The sequence below is a fragment of the Lates calcarifer genome, linkage group LG8, assembly GCF_001640805.2.
Source record: "Lates calcarifer isolate ASB-BC8 linkage group LG8, TLL_Latcal_v3, whole genome shotgun sequence".
In the NCBI taxonomy this organism is placed as follows: domain Eukaryota; kingdom Metazoa; phylum Chordata; class Actinopteri; family Centropomidae; genus Lates; species Lates calcarifer.
Genome location: NC_066840.1, coordinates 16,626,903 through 16,644,159, shown reverse-complemented (window position 1 = coordinate 16,644,159; position 17,257 = coordinate 16,626,903). Strand labels below are relative to the sequence as shown.

General features: G+C 40.8%; 5 protein-coding genes across 16 annotated transcripts in view; 3 read left to right on the top strand and 2 right to left on the bottom strand.

The window, feature by feature from the left end:
* LOC108895411 (septin-6) overlaps positions 1-8,633 on the bottom strand; it is a 103,025-nt gene extending 94,392 nt beyond the window's left edge. For 9 of the 10 annotated variants that reach the window (XR_007813693.1, XR_007813692.1, XM_051072488.1 and 6 more), the window contains exons 1-6: positions 6,694-6,744; positions 6,503-6,617; positions 4,115-4,310; positions 3,091-3,277; positions 1,804-1,965; positions 908-1,004 (exon numbers count right to left, since the gene is read on the bottom strand). Coding sequence is in view for 8 of the 10 variants with exons in the window: in XM_051072488.1 (XP_050928445.1) it covers positions 908-1,004; positions 1,804-1,965; positions 3,091-3,277; positions 4,115-4,310; positions 6,503-6,617; positions 6,694-6,729 (793 nt within the window). In the remaining 2 variants the exon portion in view is untranslated. Of the gene's footprint in view, positions 1-907; positions 1,005-1,803; positions 1,966-3,090; positions 3,278-4,114; positions 4,311-6,502; positions 6,618-6,693; positions 6,745-8,496 lie in introns of those variants that run through there. The other variant, XM_018694221.2, reaches the window with a different exon arrangement.
* pttg1 (PTTG1 regulator of sister chromatid separation, securin) overlaps positions 1-12,410 on the top strand; it is a 54,467-nt gene extending 42,057 nt beyond the window's left edge. Inside the window, exons 1-6 of one of the 3 annotated variants that reach the window (XM_018694229.2) lie at positions 9,927-10,048; positions 10,551-10,643; positions 10,752-10,891; positions 10,974-11,055; positions 11,406-11,564; positions 12,250-12,399. In XM_018694229.2, coding sequence (XP_018549745.1) covers positions 9,991-10,048; positions 10,551-10,643; positions 10,752-10,891; positions 10,974-11,055; positions 11,406-11,564; positions 12,250-12,332 — 615 coding nt within the window. In that variant the 5' untranslated portion in view covers positions 9,927-9,990 and the 3' untranslated portion in view covers positions 12,333-12,399. Of the gene's footprint in view, positions 1-9,926; positions 10,049-10,550; positions 10,644-10,748; positions 10,892-10,973; positions 11,056-11,405; positions 11,565-12,249 lie in introns of those variants that run through there. The other 2 variants (XM_051072489.1, XM_051072490.1) reach the window with 2 other exon arrangements.
* The window catches only part of sowahd (sosondowah ankyrin repeat domain family d), a 55,466-nt gene extending 40,066 nt beyond the window's left edge, over positions 1-15,400 (top strand). The window contains exon 3 of the transcript XR_007813694.1: positions 14,391-15,400. The gene's annotated coding sequence lies outside the window, so the exon portion shown is untranslated. The remainder of the gene's footprint in view (positions 1-14,390) is intronic.
* Positions 1-17,257, bottom strand: part of rpl39 (ribosomal protein L39) — a 55,115-nt gene that overhangs the window by 37,383 nt on the left and 475 nt on the right. The gene's annotated exons all lie outside the window — the stretch shown is intronic.
* LOC108895412 (ankyrin repeat domain-containing protein SOWAHD) lies at positions 12,513-15,400 on the top strand. The gene is made up of 2 exons (XM_018694228.2): positions 12,513-12,793; positions 13,048-15,400. Exon 2 carries the CDS (start codon positions 13,175-13,177, stop codon positions 14,228-14,230), a length of 1,056 nt encoding a protein of 351 aa, XP_018549744.1. The 5' UTR covers positions 12,513-12,793; positions 13,048-13,174; the 3' UTR covers positions 14,231-15,400.

Sequence of the window (17,257 nt, the reverse complement as noted above, 5' to 3'; positions counted from 1 at the left end):
CTGGAGGACAAAACTTGAGCTGAATAGTTAATCAAGTAGTCGACCGACTAATTGAATAACTGATTCATTGTTAAAGTTATTTATCAACCAATCATTCTGTGGTTCTAACTTCTCCAATCAGAGGATTTCCTGTTTTATAGCTTCATAACTAAATATATGTGGGTTTTGATCAGACAAAACAAGACTTTTAAAGATTTCACCTTCTGCTCTGGGATATTTAGTGAGCATTTCTCACCATTGTGTAATCTCTTATAGAACAATCAACTGATCAATTACTCCAGAAAATAATCTGCAGATCAATCAAATATGAAAATAGAGTTGCAGCGCTACACAAAATCAACCTAAAATTGTCCACATCCTTCATTGATTGCACTGCATTTAAGCTCTATGTGATAGAAAGGTCTAGTACTGGTAAAAACACCCAAAACACCCACACACAGACACACAATCACAAACCATACAGTTAAAAGCTGTATAGTATGAGGCTGGAAAGGCATCAAATGGCAGTGTAACTTGAGTTGTTCCCACACAGTTCAGATCCTCCTATGAGCTCGTAGTAGTGAGGTTGCTGTCTATTTGCAATACATTACACACGCAATACAATACATCCACGCTATGGACTGATCAAGTAAATCAACAAGGAATCAATTGAAACATCAGTGACATAAAAATGTCTAAATCAGCAAGAGCTCAGATCTAAGAGCTGCTGCTGCTCGAACATACAGTGTTAAAGAGAGCAGAGAGCAGAGAGTGTGCTCGAGTTAAATGAGGTTATATAACTGGTTATCAACTAGTTTGTAGCAGCTGCTGAAGCTGAGGAGAAATATGAGAGGAGGGAGTAGCTGTAGCAGCTCTGACGAGAGGGAGCACGCTCTCATTTCCTGTGCAGGATGTGACCCAGGCTTACCCTGCACCGTCCCCCAGGGGTACTGCCGGGCCTTCACCATCTTGTTCCCAATCTTCACTTCCTCTGTGCTCCCCACCACAGCAAACGGCAAATGGCTCTGTGGAGCAGAGGGAAAATCAACACTGGTAAACTCCCAAACACCTGAGAACTCTGCAGATTCACCTCAAATTCTCTCCACAAAACCACTAGGTATCTGCAACAAAGTTGCACATGTGCTTGCTGCATTTCATTACTCAAAAAATTAAGTATTACTGGAACTCTCTCATTCACACATAAGGAATCAGGACAAATCCTACACACAGCTAAAGATGTATTCCCGAGCAGTGTTAACGTAGCTGAGAAAAATGTTATTTTATTTACATGACCTGGCCATTAAGAGCTTCATTTCACAGACACCAAGAAACAGCTCTGACAGGAAAATGTACGACAAGGTCAGACTGTGCAACAAGAGCCAAGAGGCAACGGTCTAACACAATCAGTTAGGGAGAGTTAAGGCATTTCCACATATGAGACGTCATGAACAGCTAAGTGCGCCTTTGCTCATCTATCAGTGAACATGGGCCCTTTCCCACACTGCAGGTTTCCTGCAGAGTGAGCTGGCTGACTGTGCTGCTCTGAACACACTCCTCCCTGCGTGGGGCGGTTTCCCGACAGACTGAGCAGACAAAGACGATGCCTGTCCTGATTCTACATCACATGTTGTTTATGCTGCAACGCATAACCAAATTTTATGTTACACTTGAGGAATATTGCATGCACCACTGTATCTCCTAAAGATTAAAATGAGGCTCGCAAACATCATATGACTTCCTATCTGTTATGAATGTAACACTATATTCTGTGTAAATGCAGTGTAATATGGTTGGGAAAAAAAAAAAAACAGTTGTGAGCCTTACATTCATGGTGGAGTTGATCTCTGCCACAGACTCGTCATCAGTGGGGAACTGGTAGATCTGCACTCCGTTGCTGACCAGCTCACTGGTTATTTTGATTTTGAACTTGGCCAGCTCGCTCTTGGAGATGGCATCTGATTTGGCAATGATTGGGATAATATTGACCTGTATTTGAAAAATGAGGAGATGATTTAATGCAGGTTGACACAATGACAAGGTGTAGACAACGCTTTCAGACATGAAACTAAATATAGTCAGTGGCAACTTCTCCCCACCTCCTTTTCTGTAGTCCAAATTTGGATAAGAGTTGATGTATTTTTAAAAAGGTCCAAAAGGTTAAACACATCACAAATCATTCTAGTCTTTTAGAAGTAGTAGCTACAATTTGAGCAACATTCAGGTTTTTTTAGAGAATAAAATAAAGCAATTTTTCTTTTACCCCTTGCAATCACTGCTTGTCCATGAGTTTAATAGTAATCTGAATAACCAGCCCTCTCTTCACCAGGCCTTTGTGTATAGCAGACAATTACACATTCTTAAGCACAGAGATAAAAATAGTACAAGCAGCAAAGGGAACAGCAGGCTTCTATCTTCTACTCTATATCACTTAAAAGCTCTCCAAACATGGTGTTAAGAGTCAGACTCAAATGATTTCAACAATAATTAATAGCAGGGGATGCTGAGGGTCATGTGAAGAAAAATATTTTACTGTATTCCGGCGTCTGGCGAGGATCTTGCTCAAGGACCCTTCAGCAGAGCATTGTTTGAATGCCCCCCTAGGTGAATGTGTAAACAGGAGGAGGCTCTGCTCTGTGCTCTGCTCTGGATCACGCTGTTGTGAGCACTCGCTGCTGCAGGGCACAGCTGCTCTGGCAAACACTGAGCTGGCTCTTTGTACATAAGCCAGGAGGTCCCTGCAAATAAGCTACTGTGGAAAGGACCTCACAAAAACGAGGCAGCAGTCGCTGAGCTGACTGCATTTCACAGCTGACCTACACCGACGCAGTAACAAGACCAGAGCCAATTTACATGCAGGCAGATGCCCTGGAAAGGGTTTACGACCCATGACTAGAGAGGATAGATTAAAAGCTGCAAACAGCAGTGCACTGCCAAGGGATTTACCAACATTGTATCTATGACAAACACCAAGAATTGAATCAAAAGTGGAGCTCTATGTTAATTGTCCCTTAGCGTCCATATCAAACAAAAACGTATTCTACTGCCAACTATGAGATTTTTAAAAATCCTCTGGCTGATGATGTTAGTTCAATAAAGTGAAGTGAATCTCACCTTGCTATCAAGTTTCTTCATGGTCACCAAGTCCAGGGATTTGAGCGAGTGTCCCGTGGGAGCGATGAAGTACAGGCATGCATGGATGCGGGTGTCGTGGTAGCTGTGTAGCGTGCGCTTGATTTTCAGTTCCTCCTGTAGATATGCTTCAAACTGGGCATCAATAAACTCCACAATGGACTTGTAGCTGTCAGAAAAGGGAACAGAGAAACATGAAAGAACTGTTTGTTAGAACATGTCCTGTTCTGCTACTAAACAATGGTGTTTTTAGAGTCATCTGTACAAAGCCTCACAGTTACAGTACCATACTACACTGATCAGATAAAGACACCTTATGTCCTTTAAAGGTTGCTCTTTATGTAGCCAAGAAAAGCAAATATGTTGTGTCCAAATTTGAATTTGGAGAGAACAGAGTATTTTTGAGACTGGTGTCTGATCCACTGTGCAACTTCGAGTTGTTTAATGAAGTATGTAGACGATCCTCATCAACTCCTATATTTGACAAGTATTATGAAACCATACTATTTTTACCAGGTATTTATGTTCAGTTGGTCATTCATCACCAGTAAAAATATTTCTTCATCTCAACTAAAAAAAAGCCACTTTCGATCGATAAAAAAGGGGGCAGGCATAAATTATTTGCTTCTGATAGCAGTTACATTGCGGATAGTAATAAAAGCTTGGTAATAAAATGTAATGGGGGGTCTACAGGACAACCCCCAGTGCTGTAAAATGCTCTACATCTGATTTCTGTTTTTCAAGTTGATACTATGAAACTACTTCAGACGGAGACCTGATTCCATATTCTAAGGGGACGTTTGCAGGATCAGGATTGAATGAAACCTGAGCTCCAAGAAGATTTAATGCTCTCACAGAGTCATCGTATGTCAGGAACACAGTGTGCACAGTCAACTGTGGATTTCTGACAACAAGCTGCAGCACTACTCACAAAGACAAAATATAAAAAGGAACCAGATTGTTGAGATCAGACCTTTCCCTCTATCAAAGATGTTACAGTCTTTACCTGTCTTCTTTATTGATCTGGTCTCCGAAGCCCACGGTGTTGACAACAGTGAGTTTGAGGCGCACATTACTCTCCTGGAGTTCATAGGTGTTGGATTTGAGCGTGACTCCCGGCTGGTTGTGCTGGGTGGGCTCACCCTCAAACTTGGTGTTAAACAACGTGTCCATCAGGGTGGACTTCCCCAGTCCCGTCTCACCTAGATAAGACGGAGAAAACGCATCATGTCACTGGGATCCTACAAATATTGATCTTGTCATCAGGTGTTGTTTTTTTTTTCTTAATTACACAATTTAAATCAATGACACTCAAAAAAAGACTAATATTGTGTTTAACGGAGTGAAAGTAGATTCAGTTTGACATTTTGAAGATGATTTTAACTATATCATTTTCAAATAATTATAGCCACAAAAACAGCAGAAGTAGCTGCTCATTTGCTGATGTATTCTGACATCAATTTGCTGTCAGATGACTCAGATACAGAGCTCCCTCTGTAAGAAAAGCTATTTTTATTCCTCACAGCCTGACCTACACTCTCGGCATGTTCACCCATTTTTGTAGGATATCTTGCTGTGTTCCAAATTTCCAATCTTTCCCTAAGAATTAAAAGTAAATGATGCAGCAAGGGTCCCATTTGCTGTTTCTAAGCTCAGTTTAAGTCACTGTGGAGAAGTCTGTCATGCTTAAGGCAATTTGGCATCTCATTTGGAGGAGTTCCAGGTCCACACTGGAATTGACAATACAGTCTAATGACTTAAGTAACATTTCCAGTCAAATCTTCTAAAATCACAAATAACAGAAAAGGCCTGTGTAAATATCAGCCTTATTTAAGCCCTCTGGAATGACACATGTTGACATTTTTTATTCACTCTCTATAATTTTAGACCACAACCAAATTATAAAAACCAAAGATCGCATTTCTTTGCCTCAAGTATCCTGTGTACTACTGTAAGAAATGCTGTATTAATGAGTCACGCTATGGCAAACAACATAGTTTTTTTTTGCAACAAAAGCTCATTGTTAGTCTCCTGCATCATCTATATGTCCATATTCTTCAAAAGGATTCTATTAATGATTGTATAGGTAAATAAGAAAGTCAAATTGTAATAGCACCATAATAAAGTAAGTGTTGTCCTTTTCCACTTTTCACTCCTACACAAATATAAATGGACTCAGTATATCCACAAAACAGCAGAGAAGTTTTCTGCTTGGAGAGGAGTCAAAACCATGCCACTAAAAAAGGCTACCAGGCATTTCCTACCATCAAATACTTTAAACATTTGGACACATTGGGTTAATGTTACTAGACATGTAAATAACATGTCACAGAAATAAATAGCATACAAGGTCTTAAAGAAACAGAAATGGTCCACATTCTCTACTCCTAAAAACACTTTAAGTAAATGTGATATTTAAAATGCAAATCAGGAATGCAGAACTTCAAAAGTGTTAAAACATTTGCATGTTCACATGTGTAACACATTTGTGAACAGTGCATGGAACTATACCGCTGGTCTCTGCTCTGCTCTGTATATACTACAGCAATAAGTTGTTTGGAAACTAAAAAGAAATAACAAAGCATTCCCAAACAAAAGGCAGACTAAGTAAATCACTGGATACTAATTGGTTACACATTTCTATTAGTTTCTGGGCATTTAATGTGATTCTGAATTGAAAAGTACAGAAAAGATCATTACAGAGTCAAAAGAGCAAGATTTTTTTGTCTGTGTGCAGCAGGCAGTAACGCTGTTGCCTAAAATCACCATACCTGAAGTTCTAGCTTGCATTCACTGGGTGAACAATATATTAGAAACATTTCTCAGTATAATGTAATGTATTTAAACAGCACCAGAAACTAAAGCCTCCAAAATGATCATTAAGTTTGATCAATACCTCTCTAAAACAGCCTCCACATTATCTCCTCCAAAAAGCTAGGGTTTTACTGCAGGACTGTCGTATTAGGTTGCATTGCTTTTAGCTGGGTGCACCCAATAAAGTGGCAACTGGGTGTATGCGAGTGAATAATTCTAGCACTTAATGAAGCTGAAGTGACTTATTTTGTCAATACATAATTAAATGCTCAGACAACCATTTATCACTGTCCGATAAATCCTGCAAAAGGCTTACACTCAGCATAAAAAGATACTTAGATCAATGCATAAGATTACCAGTGCTGCTGATGAATAATGTCTTACTAAATTAATTAACTACCTGCAGATATTTCTGAATTTCTTATTTGAACCCAGAGCATGTTACTCATGGTGACTGACGCTGAGGAATCTCAAGAACTGAGCAAACTGCTTTGCATCTTGTGAAAAAGCCTGACTTCCACTGAAGCAAATAAGTCGCATTTTAGCCTGAGGAAAGCATTTTCACGCATGATACACTCACCAACACAGAGGATGTTAAAGCAGAATCCGTGGTTGACAGACTTGTTGACCAGCTGGTCAGGCATGCTGTCGAAGCCGACATGGCCTGCCAGAGGGACAGCACGAGCACCTTCACCCTAAAAACCAAACAAATCAACATGTGACATCAGGTAAATAACTATCAATCACTCAACACCTTGTGCAAAGACAAACCTTTTTATGAAACCATGTCTTCACACTTTTAAACATGCACAGGATTCTCTCTGACACTCTGAAATTTATATTTGAATCTTGACGACTGTCACTCTTTGAAAAAAATCACATTATATTATCAAATGACACTCAAACTAGACCCGATCTCTACCCACCATATCTGACCGTGTTAAACAGACTTCAGGTGCAGTGTAACTCACTTCCTGTTTCCTGAGCTGTGACTTTCTTTCCACAGTCGAGACAGTTAGAAACCACAATGTACTTATATGGAAAGGAAGTCTGTGTTCATGTCAAGATAATTGTAAAAACAGAGAACTTTGAGAATAAATATAAGATTTAAAAGTAAAGATTTTTTTAATTACAAAAATGAAAAAAAGCCATAGCTCTTACAATAGCAGCACTGTGTGTTCCTGTGGTGTCGTTTTGACCCTGTCGAGTTGAACCCTTCAACTACCTATTTTTGGCCAGTTGCACTTCCATTCACTCTACTATTACACTGTTTGTACACAGTCTATCTCTGGACCAGAGTGACACACAAGTGTAAAAGCACTGTTGTTACATGTGTGTGGGGGCGTGTGGCTGGCAGTGAGCACCTCCATCTCTGTGAATCTCATCTCTGCAGCCCAGCCTACATCTACATTACGAGGTGCAGGAAAGCAAAGAATTTAGATTATATGGCAAAAGCGAGAGCTCCCAACCAGATAAACCTCAGCCAACTGGCCATTATGTGGCTTCACATAACACAGCCTTGCTTTCCACTGTGGTGAAGGGTTTTAAAGAAAAACATTCCGTTTGAGGGTCAATTTAAAACGACCAGACGAGCTGATGGTACTAAACAGTTGTGGATTATTTGGATAGTTGGAATTGGAGTTTAAACAGCTGAGGGAGTATTTGGAAAACTGGGGGTAATGTGACTGGACAAACAGGCTATGCTCTTCGGATGCAAGTGCAACATTCCTGAAATCATTCTTGCTTTTCATGACACTCACAGCCAAGTTACACACTGCGGGTTTTCATTCATTGAACCGCAAAGGGACATCAAATTACAAAACCTTGCTATTCCGAGTTCTCTTTCTGGGTGTAGTGGCCTCCTTTTTTGTTGTTTTCTAACCCTAAACAAAAATCAAGCAAACTTTACGCACGCTTTTAAAATTGCGGTCCTAAATGTCTCTAAGTAACTAGATTCTGTTTTTTGGCTATATTTTCTATGTACATCAGACAACGCCCGACTGAAAGTTAACGGGACTTACATGAAACAACATAACGGAAATGAGCACCGTAGCTGTACTGAAATGGGGGCGTTCAGAATGAATGGCCTACCGACGGCTCTATAATAGGTTATCGTTTGAACGTGAGAACCTACTACACAGTATTTAACACATTTCTCCCCACAAAACACGATTTTGTTTGAAAGATAATTTTAGCGAACAGCGCAGGAAATCTACAGGCGTTAGCTTACGACAATGAAATGAATAGTGGAGAGAAAATGTGTTAACAGAAAGCTAAGACTGAGCAGCCTTGGGCCTTACTTTAAAATCGGCTGCTTGAGAAGATTTACTAATGCATAATCAAATTTCTATTGGCTACCCGTGACTACAACTGGTCTGGTTTAGCTACGTTACACTGAATTTTGGATGAAATAAAGGCAGGAAAAGAGGGTGGCGACTAACTAAATCTCCACAGTGCACTCTCTTACGAAACGCTAAGATACACATTTTAACATACGTTGAGAACAGCTACGATATATTTCAAGAGATATGTAATGACAGTGATACAGGCATCCTGACAAAATAGGCTACTCACCGCTTGCCTTGCTATCTCAGTTGACGCCATGGCGGTAGCCGTTAGCTGGAGGACGAAACCTCTGCTCCTCTTTAGCGAAGGAAGCCTACTAGGAATGTACCACTGTTCAACAGGCTTTTTTATGGATTATTAAATAGGATATTTTGATGTCTTTGCTCACACGGAATATTGTTAAGTTAAGACATATATAAATTAAAACTACGCCAGATTCACGCCCAAACGTACGTCATAATTATCATAATTAAATTAGCACTAGTCACTGAGCTCACCCCACAGGATGCCTTCATGGTCTCGTCCTGTGAGAATGGCTGTGACCCACAGTCAATGAGCTAATGATTATTTAGCAGTAAGTAGCAAAGCCAAAAATGGTGCTTTGGTCTAGTTGGATTCTTTTACATTGAATCACGCATGTAAGATTAATCAAACAGAAATAATTAATTTTGTTTTTGACCTTTATTAATCCTGAAGGAAGCTTGTGCTATCAACATACTCAGTGTAACAGAAACACTGGGTAGAGAAAATACATTTCTTAGTCAAATCTAAATAATGTGTAGAATAAATTTAAATTTAAAAACATAAATCATGTAAATATTGTAAATGTAAATGTAAATATTCAGACAGTACAGTTGTAGACATGGGTTGAAAGTGATAATTAACATTAATGTTTGAAATCAGAAAATGATGGCCACTGTCCTGAGAGAAAAAACTAAACAGATGGAGTGAAGATACTGCACCCTGCACTTAGCTTAACTTGCAGATAGTGCATGAAGTGATATGTCTGGTGAAAATGATGGAAGTTTCAGTACAGAGCTTGAACTTGAACTTAACTAGAACAAATGTGTAATAAAAACAGACAAAATCCCAATGAAATAATCAAAATTGATCTACAAGCATCACAGGCATAAGGGCCCTCTCTACCAGGATCCTCAACAGCTTGAACATGCACAGTAATGACTGTACACATTATTTCAACCCTCTGTGTCTTAAAATTCTCTGCACTGTATGGATGGAGCAATCAGTCATCTTGTTGCTGCATTTACAAGTGAGTCAGCTACTAATGAGCCATTTTCAGTGCTATCCTTCAGTTAATAGCTCTGATGACCTGTCATGTTTCAAGACCCTTCATGCTAAACTATTCCTAACATGTATTCTTAAGCTCTTAGTGAATTGAAATGACGGTAAGTATTTCAAAATTCACCAAGTGGAAAATTCTTCATTGATGCAGTGTATCCCTTTCAGTCAAACTGAACTGCAATATCTCAGTTGTTCTCAAATGATCAACAGCAGTGAATAAAATCCCACGTTTAGTTCCTCTCGTGTCATTATTGTTGTCTTCTCTGTTTTAGTTATGGTGTACATTATGAAGGATGATGATATAAATATAATAGGAATATCTTGGGAAACGCCCACTTAAGTCACGTGTGTTACAGCGACCAATAGGACGAAAGCAATGAATTTAAAAAGGGAGCCGCGGTGTTCAGTCATCAATCTCTTATGAAAACAACTCTGGTACGGTACCGAAGAGCAACTACCGGCTTCCAGCACAGTTTAGGTAAAGTCAACAGTGGTGTATCAACGTTATTATTGCATTTCTCAGCACTTTTCCAGCATACCAGTAAGTTTTATTAACCAGCGAAGACACGACGTGACTAACGTTAACTAACGGCGAGACTCTGTACACCAACGGCTGATTAACGTTACCTAGTTAAACTGACTTAAATCGACGTTAACTTTAATCAGCTCCAAACCAAACCACTGATATATTCAGTTTACTATCATATGACAAAGAATAAAATGACTGAATTGCTTGTAAAAATGACAGAAATAAGTAAATCGTTCTGTTGACAACTTTATTGTCCTGTGAGCTTGTATGCATAATACCCATAGACTGTGTTATACCAGGGACCATACAGCTGACAAATCTAAACTGAACACAGCCATTACATCTGTTACACCTGAGTGTTTCCTGCTACATGTCAAAATGTTTTTGTCTCTTCAATGCTGATGGACTTTGACATTGTGCTGTAGCAGCTAATATCAGTTTGTCTTTTCAGATACAATGGCAAACATAATCTTTGCAGAGCGGGAAAATGCATGTCTCCATGCACCTTCACTGAAGATGCGACAGCGACTTCAGTCTGCCCCAGGTATGAAAAACACCAATGCTGTGCCCAGATTTAGTTTTTCTTCAAGCAGTGATATTGGTCTGTCTAGAAATATGCAATAACCTGTGTTTTGTTTTGTTTGTCTAGCAGAGAAACTCTTGAAATCTCCTATGATTGCCAAAACCTTTAACACTCCCCTGCCGTCTGGTCGTAAGGCTTTTGGTGCTGTCAACAAAAAAATCTCAACCCCTGGCATCAACACACAGGAGAAGAAACTCCTAAAGCCACAGGTCAGAATAAGCCACAATACCATCAGTTAAAAACTGATGTTGGGCTGTAAAGTGACCTATCTGCTCCATACCTTCCCCACAGGAAACTAAAGTCAAACAAGCTCCTCAGACCAATGTGGAAGAATATCCAGAAATTGAGAAGTTCATCCCTTATGACCCACTAGGTAACTGACACCTTCAGCTGTTAGTTTTCACCGTTAAGGTCATATTACAGTATATGTTTATAGAATTAGTCCAAATGACACTATCAGCTGTGCAATTGCATTTCAGCTATGAGCATTAAGTATAAAACACTGCTCAATCAACAGTGACATAATGTGTAAATCCCACTGCAGTGTCATATTGGCTTTGCTTGAGTACGTTGATGGTTTATTCCATCGAGACTCTTGATGCTCATCTGTGTTTGCTACATGAGAGCTTGCACTTGACAAATATGTTACTGACAACACCTATAAGCCTTATTCAGTGTGCTTTGACTCACATTTTAAACCATGACTTTTTTCCCTTCCCTCAGAGTTTGAGAAGTACAGCGTACCTGAAGATTTGGTTCCTCTCAGTGGCTTTGCTCTGCCTGGACTGGCCTGTTTCCCACAGGCGCCACATCTGTGTGAGGACCTGGAAACGTTTGATCCTCTCCCAAACCTGTCACCTGCAAAGATGCCAAAACGTTCAGGTATCGAGATTTAATTAGGGCTGCATTCATTCATATACATTTTATATCACATGTGTTTTGTGTGTGGTACTACTCAACCACAATAAAGCAGATTTTATAGGTCAATTCATCCATCATTTTGTAATTAACCTTCTTGCATTATCTAGCCTGCAGGGATTTGTGTGTTTTGATTGATTGATTAGTTCTGCTGCCACCCCAGTAAAATTGAGGTGAATGGCATTAATGAACTGTGTTAAATACATATACCAAAAAAATGCAAGTTTCTAGAAACAATGTCCTGGTTGCTGTGGATAATCCAGGTTTCTGTGAGTTTTTTTACTGGAACCACTTTGTCTCAAATTAATGCTCCCACACATGAATTTTTTATTTTTATTTTTTTTCCTTCAATCACCAAAATCCTGTTAACCCCACTGTATATTTGAAAGCTAGGACTTGTATCTCAAAGCTAGGAAAATAGCCAAAACTATTACATGGAGTAATGGTTCTCAGGAGTAAAATGTTATCCTGATATGAATAAAGGCCAGTTTTCCAAAATATCTGAATCTGAAAAACAACTTGCAACACTCTGTGTGACTACTGTCTGACTACTGTAATTGTAGCAGTTAAAGTGTTGGAAACTACAATTATCATTAACTACACTTATCATTAACCTACTGTATCATTAACTTTATCTCCTGTTTTCCAGATTATTCCTCAGAGTTGGACGCCTTTCTTCAAACACTTGATGAGCTGACCATTGAACTTCCTCCAGAATCTGTCATTGACTGAATGTTAATACACTTTTTTTGTTATGTCTACATGTAACTTTTTTTTTTTTTTTTTTTTACTGAAATAAAGTCGTTTTATCTACCCTTGCTGTCTTCCTTCACTGCTCCGATCTGGTGTTTTATTTATCATGGTGACAGGCTGTGAAAGTAGTAGGAAGGTATCCAGGGTTTTACTTCCTGCTTTTTGAAGTCCATCAGTGGTCACATGTGAGGGATTCTCGCCATTGGTTTTTGCCTGAGATTAGAATGAACTTTGTCTCAGTTCCTCATAAAGAGAAAGAGAATCTCGGCTTGAATCCGTGCCTTAGTGATTTGAATAATTCCTTTGTATGGCAATTCCTATCCTTATCAATTAGCTCATAATGTTATCGGGGACTAAACCGCTTACTGGATGACACAATTGGAAAGAGTGTGTACGCACAGTTGGAAAGCGAATCGGTATGCGCGTTGGACACAGAACAGGTGAGTAACACCGGCGTGGCAGCAGTTTGAGCCCGGCGACTGAGTAAAACAAAGCTGAATTGTTAGTATTTAAAATGTTATGGGATCAGGGAATAACCTGAACGTGTGTCTTTGCATGCTTGCAAAATGAGGAACTTGCTTTATCTACACTTCAGATGCTTTAAATGTCGTGTTTACGCATTAATCAATAATCTTAGACGTGTATATCGTGTGCGTTAAAAATAAACTTTTTCATTTTTCCTCCCATGGCGCAGGGAATGAGTCCACCAGAGTGGAGGGAAACCGTTCCCAGTTTATAATTTGACACTGATATCTTCAGGGTGTTGTCTAAATAAAAGGAAGTAGCCTTGAACTCATCGTGCAGAGAGAGAGTCGAGCAGAATGTATGAGAGCGGATCGGATGATGCAGCTGGATGTGACTCAACTGGATCTGAACCAGCTGTCAGCAGCACCGACGCCCACGGCGGCAGCGGGACAGTCAGACAGGGCACCGTTGTGGAGCGGCTGTCGAGATATGGCATGCAGGTCATGCCCAGCGCTTTCCAGCGTAGGTCGAGGCTGCGGAGGCAGCAAGAGGTCAGTGACGGCTCCGAGCTGGGAGGACTGCAGAGAGAGGCTCCGGAGAGAGGGTCGCTCACACCCGCTATGCGTAAAAAATACCTAAAGGACTTGATTTTGAGCAACCCGTCACACAGCGGCTTCAGCAGCGTCCTGTCTTCTCAGACCCGGAGCGTGTCCGCAGAGCAGGACACAGACTGGGCTCTGTACCCGATGGAGCACGCGTGGATGTTGTCCGCGGTGGAGGGAAACTATGAGACCATCCTGGATTTCATCTCCGAGGACCCGTATCTGTTGACCAGGAGGGATTTCATCAGCGGGTACTCGGTTCTGCACTGGTTGGCCAAGAGGGGACAGGACGAGACCCTGATCAAACTTTTGCGGTACGCAGAAGGAGCGAAGATCCCCGTGAATGTGAACCTGCGGGGCAGCGGAGGGCTCACCCCGCTGCACGTCGCCAGCATGCACGGCCAGTACATGGTCATCAAGCTGCTGGTCGGAGCTTTCGGTGCCAACGTCGACGCTATGGACTATAACGGGAAGAGAGCCTGGCAGTATCTGAAGGGAGACGCCCCGCTGGAGATGAAGGAGCTGCTCGGGACTTGGGACGACGAGCACAGCTGCGGCTGGCCGCAAAACGCCAACAGAAACGTCAACAACAACAGCAGCAGCAACAACAACGGCAATATCAGCAGCAGCAGCAGCAGCAGCTTTGGCGCAATGAACTTGACCGCATGTGATGAGGTCGATGCTGGACAGACAGCTGAGGTGAACTCCTTTAACCGGACTAAGAGGAGAGACAGCTGGAGATTTGGGTCTTTTAAAAAGCTGCTACCCTCGTTTTCATTTCTTGGAAACAAAAACGGACACAAGCCTTAAAATACCTGCATTACTTCACATTTAATTTACTACTGTAGTGGGTCGAGGGGTCACAAGGTCACTGCAACAATCTCTTTCCTACTAAGTCGTGTTTTCTTGCAACTTGAGTCCTCATGGAGCTTAAAACAAGTCAATATTTCTACTCTAGATCTGAAACCAGGGTTGTTTTTTTTTTAATTCCAGAGAAGCAGTCTGCTTTATGTACACATTTCATCTGAACTACAAGTTTATTTCTACTGGAAACAGACTTAAATTACCACTATACATACAGAAGCTTTCATTATAGACTTAACTTGATGAGATAGGGATTAACAGCAATGACCAAAGGGATGAGATATTTTTGTTGTCTAAAAATCCTTAAAATGAACAATATAAGAAAGAAAACGGATTAAAACTCACATCCAGACTGAAGCTATGACTGATGAGGGGTCACCAGTAGCTACATCTGGAGGAGTCTCAAGCCAAAAAGGGAATCACTGCACTATTTCACCAGGATAATCCCCTCAGTATACCATTTACCAGGGAGTTTGAAAAAAATACTGTAACATAAGAATTCTTTATTTTGCATTAAACTTAAATTCAATGAAACACTGTATAATCTGGGTTTTTAAACATTATTTGTTGCTGCTGCTCCACAGCTCAAATATTAGCAGCTGCTGACGTGGCCACGTTTTTCTCCACTTTGAGTAAACATGTCGTAGTTGGTCTTGCTACTACATTAGGCTTCTTGAATAGCAGTGCTGTCTTTGGCTCAAGCAACAAAGCCAGACCATGAATCTTCCATGAAAAAGTGATTCAGAAGTCTTTGCCGTGTGGTCACAGATTGAAAACCCCTTCAGAGTGAGTGTTTCTCTTTCCATAAAGCTGTGTCAGCACTACCCTTCCCCACGCGATGTTTGGTTTGCCTCAGGAAAACACTCAGCCTGTAAATGGACAGTTCAGTTTCACTTTGTGTGTGTGTGTGCATGCATGCATGTGGGGGATAAAACCAGGAAACAGCTACATTTCAAGTTTGATCACAGATCTTTTATTATCAAACATGACGAGATAACATGGCTCCCTCCACGCAGTCAGGCCCAGCAGCTGGAGGTCCTGGCAGACGGCAGCCTGGAAGGACACTGGGATCCAGGGACCCTCATGTTTACAGGCCGAGCTTGGTCCTCCTCCAGTGTCTCCTCTTGGAGTTGTACCTGAAATGACACAACGTAAAAAAACAAACATGTCAGGAGAGAGCGTATAGGCTTTAATGAGAGTAAAACTAAGGGGAGGGATCAATCTATTCTGGCCTTGTGGCTACTACGCACAAATGTCTGCTGATCTTAGTCCAAGGGTGAAAAGTAAAGCTTGTCATAATATTTGAAGTGATTAAAAACAGCTCTGCGTCATCAGTTGTGCTGGTTGCAAGCTGTGGTTTCCGTATTCATGATAAGAACGAAGCATGAGCCTCTGCATCCTGTAGCAATCACCTCCTCTGTGGTCTCTTAGTTGTGCAATTCTTACAGTTAAGCCTCATTTCAGTGAAGAGTTTACTGGTAAAGATAAAAATGTTAAGACCAACTGAGCTGTACAGAACTACCCAACAACAACAGCTCCAGGCTTCACATTCAAACAAGGAAACAGTAAAATTAAGGGCGGGTTCAAGGGTTCAGTTGAAACCATGCAAATTCTGTTGCTGCAGCTCGTTTCAGAAGCCAAGAACTAACCACAATACACACACACACACACAGAGTACGTTGTGCTGTGTAACAAATATTCAATCACTGAATTCACTGCAAAGACTGATGGCGATTCTTCAGTGATTCTTTACATGTGGATCCCCCCTTTAATGAAACAATTACAAGTACCATCGCTTCCCACTGTCACTAAATCACTGCAGAAATTATAAGATTTGTTCCAGGCTGTAGTAATTACACAGAGAGACCAATACCAGGGAAATTCTTCAGGAAAACAATTTCATTGGCAGTTCAGTGTTTTGATCAAACAGTGTGATGTTCAGCTGCAGAGCTTCCTCATCCCCATCACAGCAAGGAGTGAGAGCTCTACCGCAGAAAGATGCTCTCAGCAGGGTTAATGACAGTACTCCACTGCAATGGAGTGCTGCAATTGCAGACCTGCTTTACATGACATGAAGTTCCTGCCTCTTTCCTGCATTAGTCACTCAGTCATACATCTCTGCACTTAATGATAATGTGAGACAGCTCAGCAATGAAATGCAGTGCTGAAGCGCAACTTTCAAAACCATTAAAAAGATACCGAGCTCTCTAAAGAAGAATAGCTAATGATGACATCCCCTACAGCTTTGAGGAAATGGAACATGACAGTGAACTTTCTGTGCAAGTAAATATAGCAGTTCCAGTTTATTAAGTTTACTGAGCTGAAGTAATGGAGTCTAATACAACAGCTGTGCAAAAAACCCTGCTGTGGTGGTAGTTAAATATAGATGTTCAACTTCAGAATCCTTTTGGGAGTCTGTGGTGATGCTGCTGGACAGCAACACACTGCACTAAAGGTTTCTCTGTACTTTACATTCATTGATATAAAAAATAGTGAAGACTACATATTAGAAATGCCAGTTAGCACAATGTAATAAGTGAACAGCACCATGAACTACAGCCACTAAAATGACTATAAACATGAGTAAACACTTCTTTTATGAACACTTAACAATTTAGCTGCCATGAAGGTAGGGTTCAATGCAGGGTTACTGTATCAGACTGCATTAGCTTCTTGCATATTTTAGTTACACCAATATAGAGACAGCAAACTAAGAGTTTTTGGAGATGGCAAAGCCTTTGAACTAAACGTCACCCGAGTTAAAGCCTGGCAGCTGATTTCCACAGTTTGCAGTCAATCCATGGCGTTTTAGCTCAGTCAAAACACTACAGCATGCTTTCCATTCACAGCAGCTTCAACTTACCTGGTAGCGAAAACACTAACACGCGCACACATGTATTATGAACTCACCTGATCTTGTTGCCAGTCTTCATTCTGATCCACTGAGGAATCGGCCTGTTCTGTTTCTGCTTC